Source organism: Giraffa tippelskirchi, chromosome 13, assembly GCF_054371585.1.
Source record: "Giraffa tippelskirchi isolate mGirTip1 chromosome 13, T2T-mGirTip1v1.2.pri, whole genome shotgun sequence".
NCBI classification, from domain to species: domain Eukaryota; kingdom Metazoa; phylum Chordata; class Mammalia; order Artiodactyla; family Giraffidae; genus Giraffa; species Giraffa tippelskirchi.
In genome coordinates this window covers 22,562,057-22,586,608 of record NC_137287.1, presented here as the reverse complement: position 1 = coordinate 22,586,608, position 24,552 = coordinate 22,562,057, and the positions used below count along the sequence as shown (strand labels likewise).

Here is a 24,552-nt window from a genome sequence, read left to right as displayed (position 1 = left end):
AGTAGTGACAAGAAATGATAAGCTATTTGCACAAATTTTGTTCAACTGATTTGCTGAGATAATAAGAAAAAAGTGGCCTATATGGAAGATCTTGGATTCAGAAGCCCTAGAAACTACAGGAAACAGGCAGTTTGACCATAACAGTTAACCAAGTTAGTTACCAAAAGGAGAAAAAAAATATTAATTGTACTTGGGATGTTTATCTTGATTAATGGAAGAGGAAAATGAGAATACTTATGATAAACTTCCAGGGACTGTGCCAATTTCATCTTCTTTCAAGTTGTAGTTAGCAGCTTGATATTCTCTTGAAGCAAACTAATTGGCATTCTCAAAAGAAGATGAATAGAGGGGAACTTCTTCAACTTTCTAATGAACAAAATCCCGACAGCCTACATCATACATAATGGTGAGAAACTCAAAGCTTTCCCGTTAAGATCAGGAACAAGGAAAGGAAGTCCTTTCTCTCCACTGCATTCAACATCATGCTGGAAGTCCTAGCTAATGCAATGACACAAGACAAAGAAATGTACATACATTGGGAAGAAAGGAATAAAACTCTTTGCAGATGATACACTCATCTTTTGCATACTGTCCAAAAGAATTTACCAAAACAAACAAACAAACAAACAAAAAACTCTTCTGGAACTAGTAAGTGATTGTAGCAAGGTCGCAGGATACAAATTTGATATAAAAGTCAATAACTTTTCTATGTATCAACAATTAGCAAATATAGCTTAAAATTACAAGCACAGTGCTATTTACATTAGTATTGCCAAAAGCAAAATACTTACGTATAAAGCTAATAAAATACATACAAGTTCTATATGAGGAAAACTCCAAAATTCTAATGAGTGAAATCAAGATACTAAATAAATATGAAGATAGTCCATTTCTATGAATAGGAAGACTCAATACTGTCAAGGTGTCAGTTCTTCCCAACTTGATGTATAGGTTCAATGTAATTCTAGTCAAAATCTCTGTAAGTTATTTTGTGGATATCAACATTGATCCCAAAGTTTATAAAAAGTTTATTCAAATTAATCAACATAATATTGAAAGACAAGAACAAAGTTAGAAGACTGACAGAAACCAACTCTAAGACTTACTATAAAACTACTATAATCAAGATGGTGTAGTATTAGTGAAAGAATAGAAAAACAGAGCAATGGAACATAGCAGAGAACCCAGAAAAAAAAAATATAGTCACTTGGTCTTTGACAGAGAAGGAAAAGCAATGCAGAAAAGATACTTTTCAACAAATGGTGATGGAACGAACAGACATCCACATGCAAAGAAAATAATCTAGACACTTAAAATGGGTGATAAGCCTAAAATTCAAACAAAAAGCTATAAATCTCCTAGAAGATAACATAGGAGGAAAACTAGATGACCTTAGGTATGGCAATGACATTTAAATTACAGCACCACCAGCAGTTTTCATGACAGGAATAACTGAAAAGCTAGACTTCAGTGAAATTAAATTTTTACTCTGTGTTTGGCAATATCAGGAGAATTAGAAGACAAGACACAGAATGGAAGAAAATATTTGCAAAAGACACATTTGATAAAAAAAAAAAGTTACACAGCATATACAAAGAACTAGAAAAAGCAAGGGAATTCCTGTTTTTACTTCTGCTTTATTGACTACACCAAAGCCTTTGACTGAGTGGATCACAATAAACTGTGGAACAATGTTAAAGAGATGGGAATATCAGACCACCTTACCTGGCTCCTAAGAAATCTGTATGCAGGTCAGGAAGCAACAGTTAGAACCTGACATAGAACAACAGACTGGTTCCAAATTGGGAAAGGAGTATGTCAAGGCTGTATATTGTCACTCTGCTTATTTAACTTATGTGCAGAGTACATTAAGCGAAATGCCAGGCTAGATGAAGCACAAGCTGGAATCAAGATTGCCAGGAAAAATATCAATAACCTCAGGGATGCAGGTGACACCACCCTTATGGCAGAAAGCAAAGAGGAAGTGAAGAGCCTCTTGATAAAAGTGAAAGAGGAGAGTGAAAAAGCTGGCTTGAAACTCAACATTCAAAAAACTAAGATCATGGCATCTGGTCCCATCACTTCATGGCAAATAGACGGGGAAACAATGGAAACAGTGACAGACTTTATTTTTGTGGCTCCAAAATCACTGAAGATGGTGGCTGCAGCCATGAAATTAAAAGATGCTTCCTCCTTGGAACAAAAGCTATGACCAAACTAGACAGCATATTAAAAAGCAGAGACATTACTTTGCCAACAAGGGTCCGTCTAGTCAAAGCTATGTCTTTTCTAGTAGTCATATATGGCTGTGAGAGTTGGTCCATAAAGAAAACTGAGCATCGAAGAATCAATGCTTTTGAACTAAGGTGTTGGAGAAGACTCCTGATAGTCCCTCGGACTGCAAGGAGATCCAACCAGTCCATCCTAAAGGAGATCAGTCCTGGTTGTTCATTGGAAGGACTGATGTTGAAGCTGAAACTCCAATGCTCTGGCCACCTCATGCGAAGAGTTGACTCATTGGAAAAGATCCTAATGCTGGGAAGGATTGAGGGCAGGAGGAGAAGGGGACGACAGAGGATGAGATGGTTGGATGGCATCACCAACTCGATGGACATGGGTTTGGGTAAACTCCAGGAGTTGGTGACGGACAGGGAGGCCTGGCATGCTGCCGTCCATGGGGTCTCAAAGAGTCTAACATGACTGAGTGGCTGAACTGAGCTGACAGCATGGATGAACTTTGAAATTACTACAATAAGTGAAAGAAGCTAGACTGAAAAGGTCATATCCTTAGAGAACAGATTTGTGGACCCAACGGGAGAGAGAGAAGGTGAGACAAATTGAGAAAATAGCATTTACATATATACATTTACACTATCATGTGTAAAATAGATAGCTAGTGGGAATTTGCTATGTAACACAATAAGCCCAGCCTGGTTCTCTGTGATGACCTAGAGGGTTGGAATGGGGGAAGGGGAGAGAGGCTTAAGGGGGAGGGTATCTATATATAATTATGACTGATTGACATTATTGTACAGCAGAAACCAACACAACATTATAAAACAATTTTCTTCCATTAAAAAAGGGCTATACCTTGTATATTCCATTTATATGACATGTTCAGAATAGGCTGATCCAAACCAGGATTTGGGGGGGTGGGGTTATAAAGAATAGAAATATATTTCTTGCAGTTTGAAAGCTGAGAAGTCCAGGAAAATTGCATTGGCAGATTTGGTGTTTGATGAGGCCTGTTTCCTGATTCAGAGACAGTCATCCTCTTGCTGTATCCTCACAGGGCAGAAGGAGCTTGGGCAATCTCTGGGCCTCCTGTTTTTTTTAATCAAATTTAGTTGATTTACAACATTGTGTCAGTTTCAGGTGTATGGCACAGTGATGAAGTTATACATATATATGTTTATGGAGCTTCCCTGGTAGTTCAGCTGGTAAAGTATCAGCCTGCAATGCGGGAGGCTGGGTTCGATCCCTGGGTTGGAAAGATCCCCTGGAGAAGGGAAAAGCTACCCACTCGAGTGTTTTGGTCTGGAGAATTCCATGGACTGTATAGTTCATGGGGTCGCAAAGAGTCAGACACAACTGGACTACTTTCACTACTATATATGTATATATGTATGTATATTCTTTTTCAGATTCTTTTCCCTTATAGCTTACTACAAAACATTAGGTATAGTTCCCTGTGCTACAGTAGGCCACAGTTGGTTATCTGTTTTACATATAGGAGTATATATACGTTAATCCCAAACTCCTAATTTATCCCTTCCCCCTTTTCACTTTGGGAACCAAAAGTTTGTTTTCTGTCTTTGGGTCTGTTTCTGTTTTGTACATAGGTTTATTTGTATCATTTTTTAGATTCCACATATAAGTTATATATGATATTTGTCTTTCCTTGCCTGGCTACTTAGTATGATAAATTCTAGTTGCATCCATGCTTCTGCAAATAGAATTATTTCCTTCTTTTTATGGCTGAGTAGTACTCCATTGTGTTGCATTGCCCAAAACGTTCATTTAGGTCTTTCCGTAACATCTTACAGAAAAAAATCTGAATGAAGCTTTTGGCCAACCCAATATATATGTATCACATCTTCTTTACCCATTCGTATGTTAATGGACAGTTAGGTTGCTTCCATGTCTTGGTAATTGTAAATAGTGCTGCAATGAACATTGGGGTGCATATGTCTTTTTAAATTAGAGCTTTCTCTGGATACATGCCCAGTAATGAAATGGCAGTACCATATGGTAATTCTGATCTTGAAGGGAGAGCAGTGAGAGGTCCTGAAGAGAGATCTTAGTTGCCTGCTCAGGAATTAAACCTGGGTAACCTGGATGAAAAGAAAGAGTCCTAGCCACTAGACCACCAGGGTTAGAGGCTAGAAGCAAAGAGGCTCTGGCTCTTGTCCCTGTTTGAAATCAAGAATATTTCAAGGAGGCAAAAACTAAAAACAAGTGCAAAGTGTTTTGTTAGTGATACAGCACAATGTGTGGGAGAGCACATAGGAAAACAGTTTGTTTATCCAACACAGAAACAGAGCAGCCATACACACCCAGAGAGAGGGAACATGGGCATCCCCTCTAATGAGGAGGAGGACAGTACGCCAGAAACTAGGCAGAGATACACATCCAGAGAAGAGTGCAGGTGTCCTGAGTGAGCAGGAGCACAGTAAGGAGGTGAAATAGGTCACTCATATGGGATAGCCCTTCTGGGTCTTTGTCTACCTTTGGCCAATTATCTTGTTTGGTTCTTCACACCTGAACCCTGGATCTTCCACACTATGGACCTTCCCCAAGATGCGGGTGCACCCTTTTAAGATGGATCCCACTGCAGAAGGATCCATGCATCCACTATGGGTGCCTGTCCATGCTTACTATGGGGTGGAATCCCCTCCCTTTTTGACCTCCAAGAAGCTTTCCTGTGCGGTGCCAACAAGGAAGTCTTCTTTGACCTCAGGAGTGGACACCGTATTTCTTTGCCTTAGCAGAGCTCAGCTATTACCACTAGCTTTGTCCTTGGAGAATCTGGGTTAGAACAAAGCTTGAATTTTACTCCACTTGACAAATACCAGGTTTCCGGCCCAGAGGCCAGAGGTAGGTATCTCCTACCTCAATTCCACCTTTAGTTTTAAAGGGACCTCCATATAGTTCTCCATAGTGGCTGTACTGATTTACATTCCCACCAGAAGTGTAGGAGGGTTATTTTTTCTAATCAGCTTCTCTAACATTTGTTACTTGTAGACTTTTTGACTATAGCCATTCTGATTAACGTAAGTTGATAACTCATTGTGGTTTTGATTTATATTTTTCTGATAATTAGCAATGTTGAGCATTTTTTCATGTTCCTATTGGCCATCTGAATGCCTTCTTTGATAAATGTCAATTTAGATCTTTTGCACATTTTTTATCGGCTTGTTTGGTTTTTTTCTTATTTTGAGTTGTATGAGATGTTTGTGTATTTTGGAAATTAGTCTCTTTGTCAGTCGCATCATTTGTAAATATTTTCTCCCATTCTGTAGATTGTCTTTTCATTTTTTAATGGTTTTCTTTGCTTTGCAAAAGGTTCTAATTTTAATTAGGTCCCATTTGTTTAGTTTTGCTTTTGATTCCATTACTCTAGGAGATGAATTAAAAAAGTATTGCTGTGATTTATGTCAAAAAGAGTTCTATGCATGTTTTCCTGTAAGACTTTAATAGTATCCAGTCTTAAATTTAGGTCTTTCATTCATTTTGAGTTTATTTTTGTATATGGTATTAGGGAATGTTCTAATTTCATTATTATACATGTAGCTGTCCACGTTTCCCAGCACCATTTATTGCTTTACTGTCTTTTCTCCATTGTGTATTCTTTCCTCTTTGTCATAGATTAAGTAACTGCAAGTGTATGGGTTTATTGCTGGGATTTCCACCCTGTTCTGTTGATTTATGTGGCTGTTTATGTGCCAGTTCCATACTGTTTTGATGCTTATAGATTTGTAACATAATCTGAGGTCAGGGAGTCTGATTTTTCCAATTCTGTTCTTTCTTGAGATGGTTTTGGCTACTAGGGGGTCTTTTGTGTTTCCATACAAACTTAAAAATTTTTTGTTCTAGTTCTGTGAAAAGTGCCATTGAATATTTGGTAGGGATTGCACTGAATCTGTAGATTGCATTGGATAGTGTGGTTATTTTAACAGTATTGATTCTTCCAATCCAAGAACACAGTGTATCTTTTCATTTGTGTCATCTTCAATTTCTTTCATCAGTGTCATAGTTTTCAAAGTGCAGTTCTTTTTCTTCCTTATGTAGGTTTATTCCTAGGTATTTTATACTTTTTGATGCAATGCTAATTTGGATCATTTCCTTAATTTCTCTTTTTGCTATCTCATTGCTGGTATATAGAAATGCAACAGATTTCTGTATATAAATTTGGATCCTGCAATTTTGAAGAAATGTGTTGATGAGTTCTAGTGGTTTTCTGGTGGCATCTTTAGGGTTTTGTATGTATAGGATCATATGAGAGATTATTTTTATTTTCTTCTCTAAATGTTTGTATTATCCACATTTTCTTCATTTACTATATTTTTATTGAAATACAATTGATTTAAAATATTCCTCAAATTCATATCCATTGACTTGGTGATGCTATCTAACCATCCCATCCTCTGCTTCCCCCTTCTCCTTTTGCCTTCAATCTTTCCCACCATCACGGTCTTTTCCAATGAGTTGGCACTTCACATCAAGCAGCCAAAATATTGGAGCTTCAAACATCTGAATTTACCACACTTTAAATCATAAAAAGGATAATGCTAATAATAATGCTTGACTGATTCATTATAAATTTTTGTTTTCTTACTTCCTCAGACTTATGGGGGCTGAAATCTGCTATTATACCTATGTGAACAAATGTACAAACACCACAAAACTGTTCTCACAATCTTCTCTATATAATTACTTTTAAGAGTTGCATTTACTATGTATTGCTTAAGATTTTTCTGTGTGGGAAAAAAGCATGGAGATTTCTCAAAAAGTGAAAAATAAAACTACCATACATGATCCAGCAATCTCACTTCTGGGTATTTATTCAAAAGAATTGAAATCAGGATCTCAGAGGAACACCTGTACTCCCATGCTCATTGCAGCATTATTCACAATAGGCAAGATATGAAAACAACCTAAATGTCCACCTACAAATGAATAAATAAAAAATAAATTATATACAATGGAATATAATTCAACTTTAAAAAAGTAAATCCTGTCTTTTGTGACAGCATGAATGGATGGACCTGGAGGACATTATGTAAGTAATATAAAATAGACACAGAACAACAAGCACTGTATGATCTCACTTGTATCATGGAATCTAAAATGGTCAAATTCATAACAGCAGAGAGTAGAATTGTGGTTGCCAGAGCTGATAAATGGAGGAGGGGAAAACAGGGAGTTGATGTTCAGTTTATCCAAAATTTCGGTTTATGCAAGATAAATAAGTTTTGGAGATCAACTATACAGCATAGTGCCTACATATAACAATATTCCATACTTGATATTTACTAACAGGATGGATCTCAGATTATGCATTTTTACCACAAAAATAAAAAATAATAAAAGGGATGGGAGGAAATTATGGGAGGTGATGGGTGTGTCTATGGCTTTGGTGGTGATAGTTTCATACATGTATATTCCAGGAATATTCCACATTCCTGATTTATCACCAGCCATGGAAACTATGATAAGCATTGCAGCGAAGAATAAGCTACATTTCCCCCCACTGTGGAAGGTAACAAAAATATTAATGTGAAAATCACCTTCTGAATACTAACTCCTTCTCCTTCTTCTCCTAGGTTTAAAGATCTATTTACTGAAATGGAAGACAGAAAGGAAGAGCTGGGTATTGCTAGTTTTGGTATCTCCATCACTACCATGGAAGAGGTTTTCATTAAGTAAGTAATGATGCATGGGGCAACAGAGCAGAAAAAAAATTTTCTTTAAAATCAGATTTCATTTTGAAAGCAAGACCCATCATGTTTGGAGCTAGAATAATTGAAGTAGTAATGGATTGTTAGCTATGGTTATCTTCTATGAATCACAAACATGTCAGTTTATGTACCTTGCTCACCTGATGGGCTAGGGCTGCTGTGACTCATGGAACTAGAGTGAGAATATCAGTTCAGAGAGTTAGGAGGCAGGATACTCAACACACAAAAATGAAACTATGAAACTGCACAAAAAACTAAATCCAGGTACTGAATACCCAGAACAGAGGAATATTTCATAAGATTATTTGAAGCTTTGGGATTACAATTGAATGTCTGTGTATTTTGTGGATAGAATTCTTACTACTGGCCTAGAGCAAAGAGAGAAGACAGAAAAAGCAAGAATTGCAATCTCATAGCTTCCCGAATGAAAACCACAATCACAGAAAACTAATGAAAATTACCACATGGATTTTTGATCATAGGGGACTGAAATGTAAAAGCAGGAAGTCAAGAAGTACCTGGAGTAACAGGCAAGTTTGGCCTTGGAGTACAAAATGAAGTAGGGCAAAGGCTAACAGAATTTTGCCCAAAGAACAAACTGGTCACAGCAAACACTCTCTTCCAACAACACAAGAGGTGACTCCACACATGGATATCACCAGGTGGTTAATACTGAAATCAGATGGATTATCTACTTTGCAGCAGAAGATGGAGAAATTATATACAGTCAGCAAAAATAAGACCGGGAGCTGACTCTGGCTCAGATCATTATTGCAAAATTCAAGCTTAAATTGAAGAAAGTAAGGATAAACAAAGACTATTCAGATAAGACCTAAATCAAATCACTTATGATTACAGTAGAGGTGACAAATAGATTCAAGGGATTAGATCTGGTAGGCAGAGTACCTGAAGAACAATAGACGGAGGTTTGTGACATTGTACAGGAGGAGGTGACCAAAACCATCCCAAAGAAAAACAAATGCAAGAAGACTAGGTGGTTTTCTGAGAAGGGCTTATAAATAGCTGAGAAAAGAATAGAAGTGAAAGACAAAGGAGAAAGGGAAAGACACCTAACTGAATGCAGTATTCCAAAGAATTGCAAGGAGAGATAAGAAAGCCTTCTTAAGTGAACATTACAAAGATAGAGAGGAAAACAATAGAATGGGAAAGACTAGAGATCTCTTCAGAAAATTAGAGATACCAAGGAAAAAATTTCATGCAAAAATGTTCACAATAAAAGACAGAAACTAACAGAAGCAGAACAGATTAAGAAGAGGTGGCAAGAATACACAGTAAATATACAGAAAGGTCTTAATGACTTGAATAACCATGATGGTGTGGTCACTCACCTAGAGTCAGACATCCTGGAGTGTGAAGTAAAGTCGATCTTAGGAAGCATTACCATGAACAAAGCTAGTGGAACTGATGGAAAATCCTAAAAGATGGTGTTGTTATAGTGCTGTGCTCAATATGCCATGAAATCGGGAAAACTCAGCAGTAGCCACAGGACTGGAAAAGGTCAGTTTTCATTCCAATCCCAAAGAAAGGCAATGCCAAAGAATTTTCAAACTACTGCACAATTACACTCATCTCACATACTAGCAAAGTAATGCTCAAAATCCTCCAAGCCAGGCTTCAACAGTATGTGAATGTGAAATTCCAGATGTTCAAGCTGGATTTAGAAAAGGCAGAGGAACCAGAGATCAAATTGCCAACATCCGTTGGATCATAGAAAAAGCAAGAGAGTTCCAGAGAAACATCTACTTCTGCTTTATTGACTATGCCAAAGCCTTTGGCATTGTGGATCACAACAAACTATGGAAAATTCTTAAAGTGATAGGAATACCAGACCACCTTACCTGTCTCCTGAGAAATCTGTATGCAGGTCAAGAAGCAACAGTTAGAACTGGACATGGAACAACAGACTGGTTCCAAATTGGGAAAGCAGTACGTCAAGGCTGTATATTGTCACCATGCTTATTTAACTTATATGCAGAGTACATCATGAGAAATGTTGGGCTGGATGAAGCACAAGCTGGAATCAAGATTGCCGGGAGAAATATCAATAACCTCAGATATGCAGATGACACCACCCTTATGGCAGAAAGTGAAGAAGAACTAAAGAGCCTCTTGAAAAAAGTGAAAGAGGAGAGTGAAAAAGTTGGCTTAAAACTCAACATTCAGGAAACAAAGATCATGGCATCTGGTCCCATCACTTCATGGCAAATAGATGGGGAAACAGTGGAAACAGTGACAGACTTTATTTTGGGAGGCTCCAAAATCACTGCAGATGGTGACTGCAGCCATGAAATCAAAAGACTCTTGCTCCTTGGAAGAAAAGCTATGACCAACCTAGATAGCATATTAAAAAGGAGTGACATTACTTTGCTGACAAAGATCGTCCAGTCAAAGCTATGTTTTTTCCAGTAGTCATGTATGGATGTGAGAGTTGGGCTATAAAGATAGCTGAGCACCGAAGAATTGATGCTTTTGAACTGTGGTGTTGGAGAAGACTCTTGAGGGTCCCTTGAACTGCAAGGAGATCAAACCAGTCAGTCTTAAAGGAAATCAGTCCTGAATATTCATTGGAAGGACTGATGCTGAAGCTGAAACTCCAATACTTTGGCCACCTGATGCAAAGACCTGACTCATTTGAAAAGACCCTGAGGCTGGGAAAGATTGAAGGCAGGAGGAGAAGGGGACGACAGAGGATGAGATGGTTGGATAACATCATTGACTCAATGGACATGAATTTGAGCAAGCTCCAGGAGTTAGTGATGGACAGGGAAGCCTGGCGTGCTGCAGTCCAATGGGGTCACAAAGAGTCGGACATGACTGAGTGACTGAACTGACTGACTAACAAAAATTACCATGTTACCTAAAACCCAATGTAAGTTGGGTGACAAGGGCATCTATCCTTCATGTACTGAGTCAGCAATTCAGGGAGCTTCCATCTATGTTGTTATCATCTTAACATTTATCTTTAAACTCACTATGGCAGAGGAAAAGAGGCTTTTTTATCATTGTTTTAAAAAATTATTTTATATTGGTGTATGGTTGATTAATGATATGTTAGTTACAAGTGTAGACCAAAAGATTTAGCTTTACCCATACAACAATCTCAGATATGCAAATAATATTATTCTAATGGCAAAACATGAAGAGGAACTAAAGAGCCTCTTGATGAAGGATGAAAGAGGAGAGTGAAAAAGCTGGCTTGAAACTCAGCATTAAAAAAACGAAGATCATTTCATCCAGTCCCATCACTTCATGGCAAATGGAAGGGGAAAAAGTGGAAGCAGTGCCAGATTTTATTTTCTTGGGCTCCAACATCATTGCAGATAGTGACTGCAGCCATGAAATTAAAAGGTGCTTCCTCCTTGGAAGAAAAGTTCTGGCAAACCTATACAGCATACTAAAAAACAGACATCACTTTGCTGACAAAGGTCTATAAGTCAAAGCTATAGTCATATACAGATGTGAGAGTTGAACCATAAGGAAAGACTGAGCCCAAAGAATTGATGCTTTTAAATTGTGGTGCTGGATAAGACTCTTGAGAGTCCCTTGTACTGCAAGGAAATCACAGCAGTCAATCCTAAAGGAAATCAGCCCTGAATATTCATTGGAAGGACTAATGCTGACTCTGAAGCTCCAAAACTTAGGCCACCTGATGTGAAGATCTGACTCATTGGAAAAGACCCTGATGCTGGGAAAGATTGAGGGCAGAAGGAGAGAGGGTAACAGAGGATGAGATGGTTAGATACCATCCCTAGCTCGTGGACATGAAACTTGGGCAAACTCTGGGTGATAATGAAGGACCAGGGGGCCTGACATGCTACAGTCAATGGGTCACGAACAGTCAGACAGAACTTAGTAACTGAACAACAACAGGAAAAATTTATCTTTCCCCTTTGTCCATTCAGTCCTCTATTCTTTATCAATATTGTTGTTGTTCAGTCACATTTATCAATATGGACTCATATAATACTGCCTAGACCAAGTGGTCAAGGTGATAAGGACATCACAGTGATATTTCATGTTAAAATTATGTGCCTACTGATATGATGTGAGGAAGAGTGTACTTCATCTTTGTAATCTTCTTCCCCAAACTATGGCCCCAGTCTAACCATGAGAAAAATATAAGACAAATTCAAAAACATAAGACAAATTAGAAGTACTAACGGGTACTTCTCAAAACTTCTAAGGTTATGAAAAACAAAGAAGGTCTAAGAAACTGTCACAGTCCAGAGGAGACTAGGGAGATAAAATGACTGAATACAATGTGCTATGTGGTGGGATCTTGGCAGAGAAAATGAACTTTAGTGAAAAAACTAGTAAAACCTGAAAAAAATGTGGAGTTTACTTACATAAAGCAAGTTTCCAATGTTGGTTTCTTATTTGTGACACATGTACTGTGGTAATGAAAATGTTAATAATAGAGGAAATTCTGTACTGTTTTTTCTACTTTTCTGTAAATCTGAAGCTATTCTATAGTTAAAAGTTTATTTTAAAGATATATCTGAAAGGTTATATACCAAACATCACAGTAGTCTTGATGGAAGAAATTAGAAGAAATGGGATTGAAAATCTTGTTCAGAGGTGATATAAGTTTCTTTGTAATACACTTTTTAATTGGCTCAAATGAAAAAATGTTAAGAGTGGTTAATTCTCTTAGTTGGAAAAATAGATGTTTTCTTTCATTTCTCTGTACAGAAACTATAAAGGAAAATATTTGGCTATATAAAATTTAAGCATTTTGTATATCAAAGAATACTTTAACAGCATTAAAAGACAAATGATGGAAAGGTTAATTATAATAAATAAGTATATGTCTACTAAATCAAAAACAAAAATATTAAAACAGTATAAAATTCAATAAATGGTAAAAAAAAATTCACAAAAGAATCTAAATAGTCAAATCAACTCAAAGGGATTAAAATATATACAGGAAAACTATAAAAATACCCAGTCTTTGTGAATATGTGGTGAAATAGGAAGATATTATAAGGTGACGTATATGGCAAAAACCACCACAATATTGTAAAGTAATTAGCCTCCAATTAAAATAAATTAATTAATCCAAAAAATTACTGTATCTTTTTTGAATATATAAAATGTACATGTACTAATTTTATCAGCATATATAAGAAGCTTTGAAATATTCTACATCTGAAATTTTGTCCTTTGTGAATATAATATAGGTGGAATAGTGTTCATCACATCATTGCTTATAATAATAAAAAGCTAATCTAAATAATGATCCATAACTCATGGTGAATCTGAATAATAAAATAAAACTCAGTCAGTAGTGATTTTATGTTTATAGATAGTAAAATGAATGTATTTAATGATTTTCCTAATTTTTCACAGTAGGTGTGCATGTATATATTCATGCTTGTGCATATACAGATGTAGAAAAAAATGTCATTTGGGTACATCTGAGTAATGTGATCTTGAGTTTATTTTTTTTCTTTTTTCTTTTGATTTATTTTATTTTTAAACTCTTTCCCACTGAATATGTTTTACAAGTGTATAAAAATTAATTAAAAACTTACTAAAGAAGTTAGAAACGAAAGTTAAGAAAAAGTCCATATATGTCTTCAGTTAAATCAATTACTATAGGGTTGTAGTGACCAGACATGATATAGACTGTTTTGAATAATATAATATTGTAAGTCAATTATATTTCATTATAGAAAAAAACAGGGTTTCATAACAGAGTTATGAAGTCAAACAACTGCTTGATGCTTATTTTGTGGTCTTGCTAAAAGAAAGGTTAAAAGTCTTATTAATTCATTGCTTGCTCATTGGTTTGGAAAGAAAAGCCATCTTTACAAATTATGAATTTTTCATCAAGGGTTACAGAACTCCTGTGGGTGGGCTTAAAGTTTCAAATTCTCCATTTTACAATAATTTCTGTTATTCTGTCTAGCATTTTTCCCCTTAAATTAAACTTAAATATATTTCTATTCCTTCCATGGGTATTGAGAGCTATTGTAGGAAAAATCAACTCTGGGTACATTTGCTTTTGTAAAATATTCCAAATATTTAGATTATGTAGAGCAGAAAATGGAAAAAAACATTAATTTTTCTGAAATAAGCTTAGAAACATTATGAAAATAAAACTGCTGTATATTATCAATATCATTTTTTACAGATTTAACAACTTCTAGCCAGTGATTTTTTTTTAAATTTTCACTCAATTTTTGAAAATTTTATGATGAACTATGTATTTAGACACCACTATTCTGGTTAAAATAATTTTCTTTTTCTATGTGTGTAGGGTCAGTCAATCGGATAATCTGACTTTGCAGATCCTAAAAAATGAAGATGAAAGTGAAGACACAAATCAGAATATGAATGTCCCTAGAAATTTTAAGAAATCATATTCTTCTTCCAACTTGAGTGAACGCTCTAATATTACATTTAATACTGGGGTGAGCAACTTCACTAAGAATATAATATTTGTATATACTTGTATGGGATAAAAGTTATAATATTTCATTTTAATATTGAATTAAAAGTAGAGTTTGAGTTCTTAGCCGAAGAAATCCAGGTAAGGAGTAGTACGTAGAACAATTCAGTTAGTTTTTTAATTCAAAAGTAAATGTGATAGTAGAAATTAGATTTTTACTCTTCCCATTATTATTCCTCGGAGTCACTTATCACAGTTTTGAATTGTTAGTCCATTCAGAGTTGAGAAAGTTTCTTATAAAAGTTATCACTATTCATGTACATAAAACTATTTAAATTTATGAACTGAAATGAATCAGTATTTCCTAGTGAACTATTTACTCCCAATTCAGTATCTTTCTTCATTACCATGGGAAATTTCATTGGACTGACAAGCATTTCCTCCCTTGTTCTCTTAACTAAATAAATACTTCCTACAGTTTTCCCCCAAAACACTAGGGATTCTGATGTGGAAGATATATTTCTCAGAGTTGCCCATAAGCATACTTTCACTGAGGGGGCTGATGAGTCAGTTGTGAAGCAGAGTTGATATTGTACAACTAACGCGTGGAATTTTGAACCAGAGAGAATGGGAATTCCTGCTCTATTCACTAGCTATTTGACTTTAAAAAAATTATTTAACGTATCTGTGCTTTAATTTAATTCTCTGTGAGACATTTTAATGAGTTAACACCAAGTAAAATATGACCTTTGGAATGTTTGCCATGAATTGGATACTTTAAAATGAAATTTTCCTCTTCTCCCTGCTTGCACATTTCTGCTATATCACTCTTCCTTATTTCCCTCTTCTTATAAAGATGCAGAGAATGAAAGATTTGCAGAATAGTCTAGAAAAATTGATCCTTGTATTAATATATTGTCATCCTAGAAATATATCTAATAACCCATCTTTTAAAAGTCAGAAAACTATGTGAGAAAGAATCCTTCTAAACTTTACCTGTTTTCCAGTCAGTGACAACATCTAAATGCTAATTGTTTCATTCAGAAAATACTGATTGATGGGACTTCCCTGGTGGTCAGTGGCTAAGAATCTGGAAACATTATGATTTAATATCGGCTAAGAAAGATAGATGTGATGTTGCTCTGGTCAGAGACACTATGAATGTGTTAGTGATCCTTTTGAGGTTTTCACTGTAATTAGATGGAAGCCTTAATCCTTGCATTCAACACATTATACAAATAAGAAGTCTTGTTTGTCTCTTAGTCTGTGAACTATGGTTATGTTCTGTTCAAGGGTATATTTATAAAATTGTATACATCTTCTATCATAAGATTAAAAATATTAATGAATTTCATTAAATGTTGTGACCACTGTGATGCTGTAATGCCATCTTCTGTCTTGTCAGTGGACTCTTTACAGTCAGCAGTTCTTTGCCATGTTCATAAAAAGAGCAATGTTCACTTGGCGCAACTGGAATTTGATCTTGCTGCAGATACTAGCACTCCTGGGTATTTTTTATTTTCTGATGAGCGATGTGCAGATTATAAGAAATGAAGAAGAACCTGACAGAGAAATGGATTTGGAACAATATGGTCAAACAATTGTGCCCTTCTCAATTTCTGGAAATTCTCAGTTTACTATGAATTTCGTAAAAAATCTTGAGATCTTGCTAAAGGCTAAGAAACAGAAACTTCATGAAGTAAAAGGTAAGCCTCTTTCAGAAAAAAAAAAATGACTGCTAATAGATAAAGACCTGATTGTGTTCTTCCAAAAAAAGGTCTTAACTGGAATTTAGTTACTTGCTATTTTTTTTTCTTGATAATCTCATTAAGACAACTAAACCAGATGCAAGAACAATCAGTTGAAATTACTGGCTACAAAAGTTATTATTAATGGAAGTGCTGGAGTATGGGTCATCTACCAGCCATTTCCTACACCTTCTAAGTGAAAGTGAGTGAGAGTCGCTCAGTCGTGTCTGACTCTTTGTGACCCCATGGACTATACAGTCCATGGAATTCTCTAGGCCAGAATACTGGAGTGGGTAGCTTTTCCCTTCTCCAGGGTATCTTCCCAACCCAGGGATCAAACCCAGGTCTCCTGCATTGCAGGCAGATTCTTTACCAACTGAGCTATCAAGCAAGCCCTCACCTTCTAAGGAATGGACTCAAGTACCAGAATATTTTCTTTTGTGAAATGTAGCACAGAATTTCACGTAAAACCAGTCTTACAGTGTAGTATGATGGTCCTAAATCCTGAAAGACTCCTCACAAAATATGTATCTAGATTGGCCATATCTAAAAACGGATAAACAGGTATGGCTGAAAGCTTTATGGGCAGGCTACTCAGAACTTACTTGTAAAGTAGTAATAGTAACTGATTATATGTACTGAACGTGTACTTTTGGCAAGAACTTTTCTAAGTATTTGCATTGTCTATTTCTATAACAATATTTGCTAAAGTTGGGGACACTAAGGTTTGGAGATGTTAAGTGAGCCACCCCAATTCATGCATCTAGTATGTATTAGAGCAGGGATTAGATTTTAAGAGATTGCAGTATTAACTCACACTACACTAGATCATCCCAGTAAGAGGCAAGTCTGTCCTTTTACAAGACTGACCATTTCCTTCCAGGTACTTCATTTGCATTTCCTTCAGCTGCTATCTGGTTAACAGTGTTACTTCATGTTAACATATAACCTATGCAGTTTAGCAGGTTTATCTTTTAGGTTCTATTGTGGGAGGGGAAAGTGCATTCAGAGATGTTGGTTAATTCTACCATTATCTTGATTGTATGTTGATAAATATCATAGGTTGGGTGGCATAAAGCCTGTCAGTAAAACATACGTTTTTTCTCCTCCATTACTGGATGACTAAATGAACACTTATTAATCAAAAATGACACAGTAGTTTAGAAGAGAAGTGGGGAGAGAGAGAGAAAATGAATTTACCTGATTCAAAATGTCATTCTTTTTCACTACATTATATTGTTGATACAAAAATTAGAAGACTATATTTCAGAGATATGTTAACAATAAGACAATCAAATTAAATCTTCCTTCTTGTTAGTTCTTTCAGCATTTTGCTGTGCTGTGGTTAGTCACTCAGTCATGTCTGACTCTTTGTGACCCCATGGACTGTAACCCGCCATGCTCCTCTGTCCATGGGGATTCTCCAGGCAAGAATACTGAAGTGGGTTACCATGCCCTTCTCCAGGGAATCTTCCCAACCCAGGAATTGAACCCAGGTCTCCCATACTGCAGGCAGATTCTTTACTGCCTGAGCCACTGGAGAAGCCCTAGCATCTTGCTGTTGTCTTAATTAAAAATTATTTGAGCAGCTATTTGAGAAAATCAGTAGGCTAAGAAGCCTCAAATTCTTGTTCTGTAGAAAGAGCTAGTAAAAAAAAAACAAACCCCAAAACACACAGATTAGCTAAAATAGCTTCGTATAGAAACTGGTGAAGGGTCTGCAACAATCAAGTGAATGCCCAGTCAAAAAAGCCACATGCAAACTGTAAGGGTATCTGTGGTGTTTTTGCTTATCTTTACACCATCAACCTCTCTGGGACAGTACACTGAGTTGGTAGAAAGCTATGCGTTTACTGGTTGCTACTTTGGGATGAAAACAGAATTTTTTCAACGTTCAGGCCAATTCAAGAACTGTGCAAAGAACTGAATTTGTTTTGCTTGACTCAGAGCTCAAGTGAGAACAGTCCCATAGTTTGGATATCATATTAAAGTTGCTGAAAGCAGTGATAGATGGCAGGGTATGAAAACTACAAGGGGGATTACAGACATGCAGGCACCAGGGACAAGATATTATGGGTATCACAATACAGTAGAACATCTAAGGTCCAAAAAGGGAACAAAAGTAAAACTCATAGGGATATTAATACATTTTAAAGCAGCCATATATAGTGAAGAGATGAAGGAAAAACATACACATAGGCCCAGGGGATATATATGCCCAGAAATGTTCTGAGAAAAATTAAGCCTTTATGCCAGACAGATTAGTAAATTCTCTCTCTGCTGATATACAATCTGCCAAGACTAGGATAGTAACTTTTTTCAAATCCCAAATGTCAAAAAAAAAAAAAAAATCACATGCTACACAAATAAACAGAAACACACTCCATTCAACCAACTCTAAAAAAACACAAGCTTTGGATTTATGGGACAAAGACTTTAACTCTCTTAAATATGTTCACTAAGCTAAAGGAAACATGAGCAAAATACTGAAGTCAAGAAAATCATATATGGTAAGAATATCAGCAAAGACAGAAATTTTTAAAAGAACCAAACAAAAATTCTGAAGCTAAAAAATACAAAACTGAATTGAAAACTTCACCATAGGAATTCATCAGCAGACTTGAGCAGGAAGAAGAAAAGTCAGCAAATGTGAAGACATACTATTTGAAGCTATTGAGTTTGAGGAGCAGAAAAAGGAGAAAAAAAAAAAAAAGAAAACTGAACAGAATCTAATGGAATTATGATACAATATAAAACAGACCAAGCTACACATTCTGGAAATCCTAGAAGGCAAAAAAAGAAAGGGACAGAAAACATACTTGAAAAAGCAAAGCTGGAAATTTTCCAAATTTGAGGAAAGACTTGAATATGCTAATACAAGAAGCTCAATAGACTCCATGTAGGACAACAAGAGAGAGATCCCCAGTGAGGCACATTATAATCAAACTGTTGAAAGACAAAGAATCTTGAAAGCAACAAGAGAAAAACAACCATGTACAAGAGATCTTTAATGAGATTATCAGAAATTTTCTCAGTTATAACCTTGCAGGTCAGATACATTTAATGAAAGCTAAAAAAAATGGTCAACCAAGAAGTCTATATTTAGCAAAACTGCACTTCAAAAATTAAGATATTCAGAGATAAAAACTGAGGGAGTTCATTATGAAATCTACCCTAAAAGAAAATTTAGAGATTCTTCTTCAAAGTGATATGAAAGGACACTGGACAGTAACTCAAAGCCATATGAAAATAAAAATTCTAGAGTAAAGCTAAATACATGGATAAAAGTAAAAACCAATATTATCACAATTTTGGTTTATAATCCTACTTTTTTTACAGGATTTGAAAGACAAAAGAATAAAAAGTAACTGCAAATCACTGAAATCTGGTGTTAAAGGTAGAGTTCAATGCTGCAAAGAATAATATTGCATAGGAACCTGGAATGTTAGGTCCATGAATCAAGGTAAACTGGATGTTGTCAAGCAGGAAATGGCAAAAGTGAACATCAACATCTTAGGAATCAGTGAACTAAAATGGGCGTGAATGGGTAAATTTAATTCAGTTGACCTTTATATCTACTATTGTGGGCAAGAATCCCTAAGAAATGGAGGAGCCCTCATAGCCAACAAAAGAGTCTAAAATGCAGTGCTTTGGTGCAATCTCAAAGACAGCAGAATGATTTTGGTTTCGTTTCCAAGGCAAACCATTCAATATCACAGTAATCCAAATATATGCCCAACAACTAATGTCGAAGAAGCTAAAGTTGAATGATTCTATGAAGAACTAAAAGACCTTCTAGAATTAACACCAAAAAGGATTCCTTTTCATCATAGGGGATTGGGATGCAAAATGAAGAAGTTAAGAAATAACTGGAGTAACAGGTAAGTTTGGCCTTGGAATACAAAATGAGGTAGTGCAAAGTCTGACAGAGTTTTGTGGAGAGAAGTGCACTGGTCATAGCAAGCACTCTCTTTCAACAAAACAAGAGACAACTCTACATACAGACATTACCAGATGGTCAATACTGAAATTAGATTGATTATATTCTTTGCAGCTGAAGATGGAGAAGCTCTATGCAGTCAGCAAAAACAAGACCTGGAGCTGACTGTGGCTCAGATCATCAACTACTTATTGAAAAATTCAGACTTAAATCGAAGAAAGTAGGGAAAACCACTAGTCCATTCAGGTATGACCTAAATCAGATCCCTATGGTTATACAGTGAAAGTGATGAATGCATTCAACAAATTAGAAATGGTAGACAGAGTACCTTAAGAACTATGGGTGAAGGTTTGTAACACTATACAGGAGCTGGTGACATCACCAAGGAAAAGAAATTCAGCAAGGCACAATGGTTGTCTGAGGAGGCCTTACAGATAGCTGAGAAAAGAAGAGAAGTGAAGCAAAGGAGAAAAGGAAAGATATGCTCAACTGAATGCAGAGTTCCAGAGGACAGCAAGAAGAGATAAGAAAGCCTTCTTAAGTGAACAATGCAAAGAAATAGAGGAAAGCAATAGAATGGGAAGAACTAGAGATCTCTTTAAGTAAATTGGAGATATCACTGGAGCATTTCATGCAAAGATGAACACAATAAAAGACAGAAATGCCAAGGACCTAAGAGAAGCAGAAGAGATTAAAAAGAAGTGAGAAGAATACACAGAAGAACTATAAAAAAAATAAAAAGGTCTTAATAACCTGGATAACCATGATGCTGTGGTTCACTGGTTCACTAACCTAGAGGCAGACATCCTGGAGTGTAAAGTCAAGTGGACCTTAGGAAGCATCACTATGAACAAAGCTAGTGGAGGTGATGGAATTCTAGCTGAGCTATTTAAAATCCTGAAAGATGATGGTGTTAAAGTGCTGCACTTAATATGTCAGAAAATTTGGAAAACTCAGCAGTGGCCAAAGGACTGGAATAGGTCAGTTTTCATTCCAATCCCAAAGAAAGGCAATGCCAAAGAATATTCAAACTACCATACAACTGTGCTCATTTCACACACTATAAGCTAATGCTCAAAGTCCTTCAAGCTGGGCTTCAACAGTACGTGAACCAAGAAATTCCAGGTGTACAAGCTGCATTTAGAAAAGGCAAAGGAACCAAAGATCAAATTGCCAACATCCATTGAATCATAGGAAAAGCAAGGTAATTCCAAAAAACATCTACTTCTGCTTCATTGACTACACTAAGCCTTTGACTGTGTGGATCACAATAAACTGTGAAAAATTCTTAAAAAGATAGGAATACCATACCACTTTACCAGTCTGCTGAGAAACCTGTATGCAGGAAAGAAGCAACAGTTAGAACCAGACATGAAGCAATACACTGATTCAAATTTAGAAAAGGTATACGTCAAGGCTGTATATTGTCACCCTGCTTATTTAACTTATATGCAGAATACATTGTGCAAAATGCTAAACTTGATTCCACAAGCTGGAATCAAGATTACCAGGAGAAATAGCAACAACCACAGACATGCATATGATACCACTCTAATTGCAGAAAGTTAAGAGGAACTAGTAAGGGTGAAAGAGGAGAGTGAAAAAACTGGCTTAAAATTAAGCATTCAACTAAGATTGTAGCATCCTGTCCCATCACATTATGGCAAATAGAGGGAGAAAACGTGGAAGCAGTGGCAGGTTTTAATTTCTTGGGCAAGGACACATATATGTTGTAAGTGAGAGGATAAGAAAAGATACTCCATACAAATAGTAAGCAAAAGAGAGCAGAATGAACTGTACCAATATCAGGCAAAGTAGACTCTAAACCAAAAAGTGTTAAAAGACTAAGGCACAAAGAGGATGTAATCTAAAAGGGTATCTATAGCAATTATAAACATTGCACCAAATATCCTAAATATGTGAGGCAAACATTGACACAATGGAGAAATAAACACTATACAATAATAATCAGAAACTTCAGTATCATATTTTTAAACAGTAAATAGAACACTAAGACAGAAGATCCACAAGGACAGAGACACCATGAACAATGCCATAAATCAACTAGACTTAACAGACATAAAAGGACATTTCCCTCAACAAACAGCAGAATACACATTTTTCTTGCATGCACAAGAAAGATTCTTTAGGATAGACCATATGCTAGGCCACAGAATAAATCTTAACAGACTTGAAAAATGGAAATCCTACAAAGTGTACTTCCTGATCGTAACTGAATGAAACTAGATAAGAATAGCAGGAAGAAAACTGGAAAATAACAAATGTGGAAACGCAAAAAACAATGTTCAACTGTCATTAGGTCAAATAAGAAATAACAAGAGAAATTAGAAAATATTAATATTTTGAGACAAATGAAAATGAAAATATATCATATTAATGAATGTGGCAAAAGCAGTGTGTGATGCTTATATTAAAAGAAGAAAACTGACAACCTAGAAGGGTGGGATGGAGCTAGGGGTAGGAGGAAGGCTCATGAGGGAAGGGACATATGTATACTTTTTGCTGATTTGCATTGTTATACAGCAGAAACCAACAGAACATTGTCAAGCAATTATCTTCGGATTAAAAATAAATTTAAAAAAAAGAACACTGTCAAAGCAACCACCTAACTTTACAACTTAAGAAACTAGAAAAAGAAGAATAACTAAACCCAAGGCTAACAGGAAGAAGGAATAATAAAAACTAGGGCAGATATGAACAAAATAGAGACTAGAAACCAATAGAGAAAATGAACAAAATTGAATTGTTTCTTTGAAAAGATCAATATATTTGAGAAAAACTTACAAAGAGTGACAAGGAGAAAAATGAAGACTCAAATTACTAAACCAGAAATGAAAGAGGGAATACTATTGCTGATTTTACATAGGCGAACCTAGATGAAATCGACAAAGTCCAAGAAATGCACAAAACTGAATCATGAAGAAATATAAAATCTAATAAGGCCTATAAAAAGTAAGGTAATTGGATCAGTAATTTTAAAAAAAACCTCCCAACAAAGAGCAGTCAGGGCCAGACGACTTCACAAGTGAATTTTTCCAAATATTTAGAAAACAATTAATACCAAGTTTTCTCGATCTCTTCTAAAATATTGTAAGGAACAGAACACTTTCAAATGCATTCAGTAAGTCCAGCATTACCCTGACACTAAAGCCAGACAAAGACATTATAAGAAAACTGCAGACCAATATCCCTAGTAAATGTCAATGCAAAACTCAGTAACAAAATACTATCAAACAAGGCAAAAGCACCTTAAAAGGATTATTCACAATGACCGAGTGGGATTTATTCCTAGAATGGAAGGATGGTTGAACACATGAAAATCAGTCCATGTAATATGTTTCATTAACAGAATGAAAGAAAAAAAAACCTACATGATCATTTCAATTGATGAGAAAATATAATTCACAGAATGATAATTATTTTATGATAGAACATGCTCAACAAACCAGAAGGAAACTACCTTAACATAATAAATACATTTGTATCAAAAGCCCACAGCTAAAATCATGGTCAATACTGAAACACTGAGAGATTTTCCTCTAAGATCAGAACAAAATGAAGATACTTTCTTTTACATTTCTGTTCAACATAATACTAGGAGTCCTAGCTACAGAATTTAAGCAGGAAGGAGAGAAAAAGACATCCAAATTGGAAAGCGGTAAGTTCAAATTACCTCTGTTCTCAACATGATCTTATATACAAAATATCCTGAATTCCCACAAAAAACCATGAGTTTATCAATTCAGAAAAGTTGCAAAGTACAAAATCAACACATAAGAATTAGTTGCATTTCCATACATAACAGTGAACAATCCAAAAACAAAATTAAGAAAAACATTTCATTTATAATAGCACCAAAAGAATAAAATACTGTAAGCAAGGCAAAAAGACAACCCTCAGAATGGGAGAAAATAATAGCAAATGAAACAACTGACAAAGGATTAATTTTAAAAATATACAAGCAGCTCATACAACTCAATGCCAGAAAAACAAACAACCCAGTCAAAAAGTGGGAAAAAGACCTAAACAGATATTTCTCCAAAGAAGACCAGATGGCTAACAAACACATGAAAAGATGCTCAACATTGCTCATTATTAGAGAAATGCAAATCAAAACTACAATGAGATATCGTCTCACACTGGTCAGAATGGCCATCAACAAAAAGTCTGCAAACAATAAATGCTGAAGAGGGTGTGGAGAAAAGGGAACTTTTTGTACTGTTGGTAGGAATGTTAATTGATACAGCCACTATGGAGGATGGTATCAAGATTCCTTAAAAAACTAGGAATCAAGTCACCATATGACACAGCAATCCCATTCCTAGGCATATCCCCTGACGAAACCAAAATTGAAAAAGGCACATGTATCCCTTTGTTCATTGCAGCACTATTTATATTAGCTAGAACATGGAAGCAACTTAGATGTCCATTGACAGATGAATGGATAAAGAAGTAGTGGTACATATA

General features: G+C 35.7%; 1 protein-coding gene across 11 annotated transcripts in view; it reads left to right on the top strand.

The window, feature by feature from the left end:
• LOC145531644 (phospholipid-transporting ATPase ABCA3-like) overlaps window positions 1–24,552 on the top strand; it is a 234,321-nt gene that overhangs the window by 114,256 nt on the left and 95,513 nt on the right. For all 11 annotated transcript variants that reach the window (XR_014072622.1, XR_014072623.1, XR_014072621.1 and 8 more), the window contains 3 exons: window positions 7,827–7,925; window positions 14,245–14,398; window positions 15,782–16,082. Coding sequence is in view for 8 of the 11 variants with exons in the window: in XM_081554592.1 (XP_081410718.1) it covers window positions 7,827–7,925; window positions 14,245–14,398; window positions 15,782–16,082 (554 nt within the window). In the remaining 3 variants the exon portion in view is untranslated. The remainder of the gene's footprint in view (window positions 1–7,826; window positions 7,926–14,244; window positions 14,399–15,781; window positions 16,083–24,552) is intronic.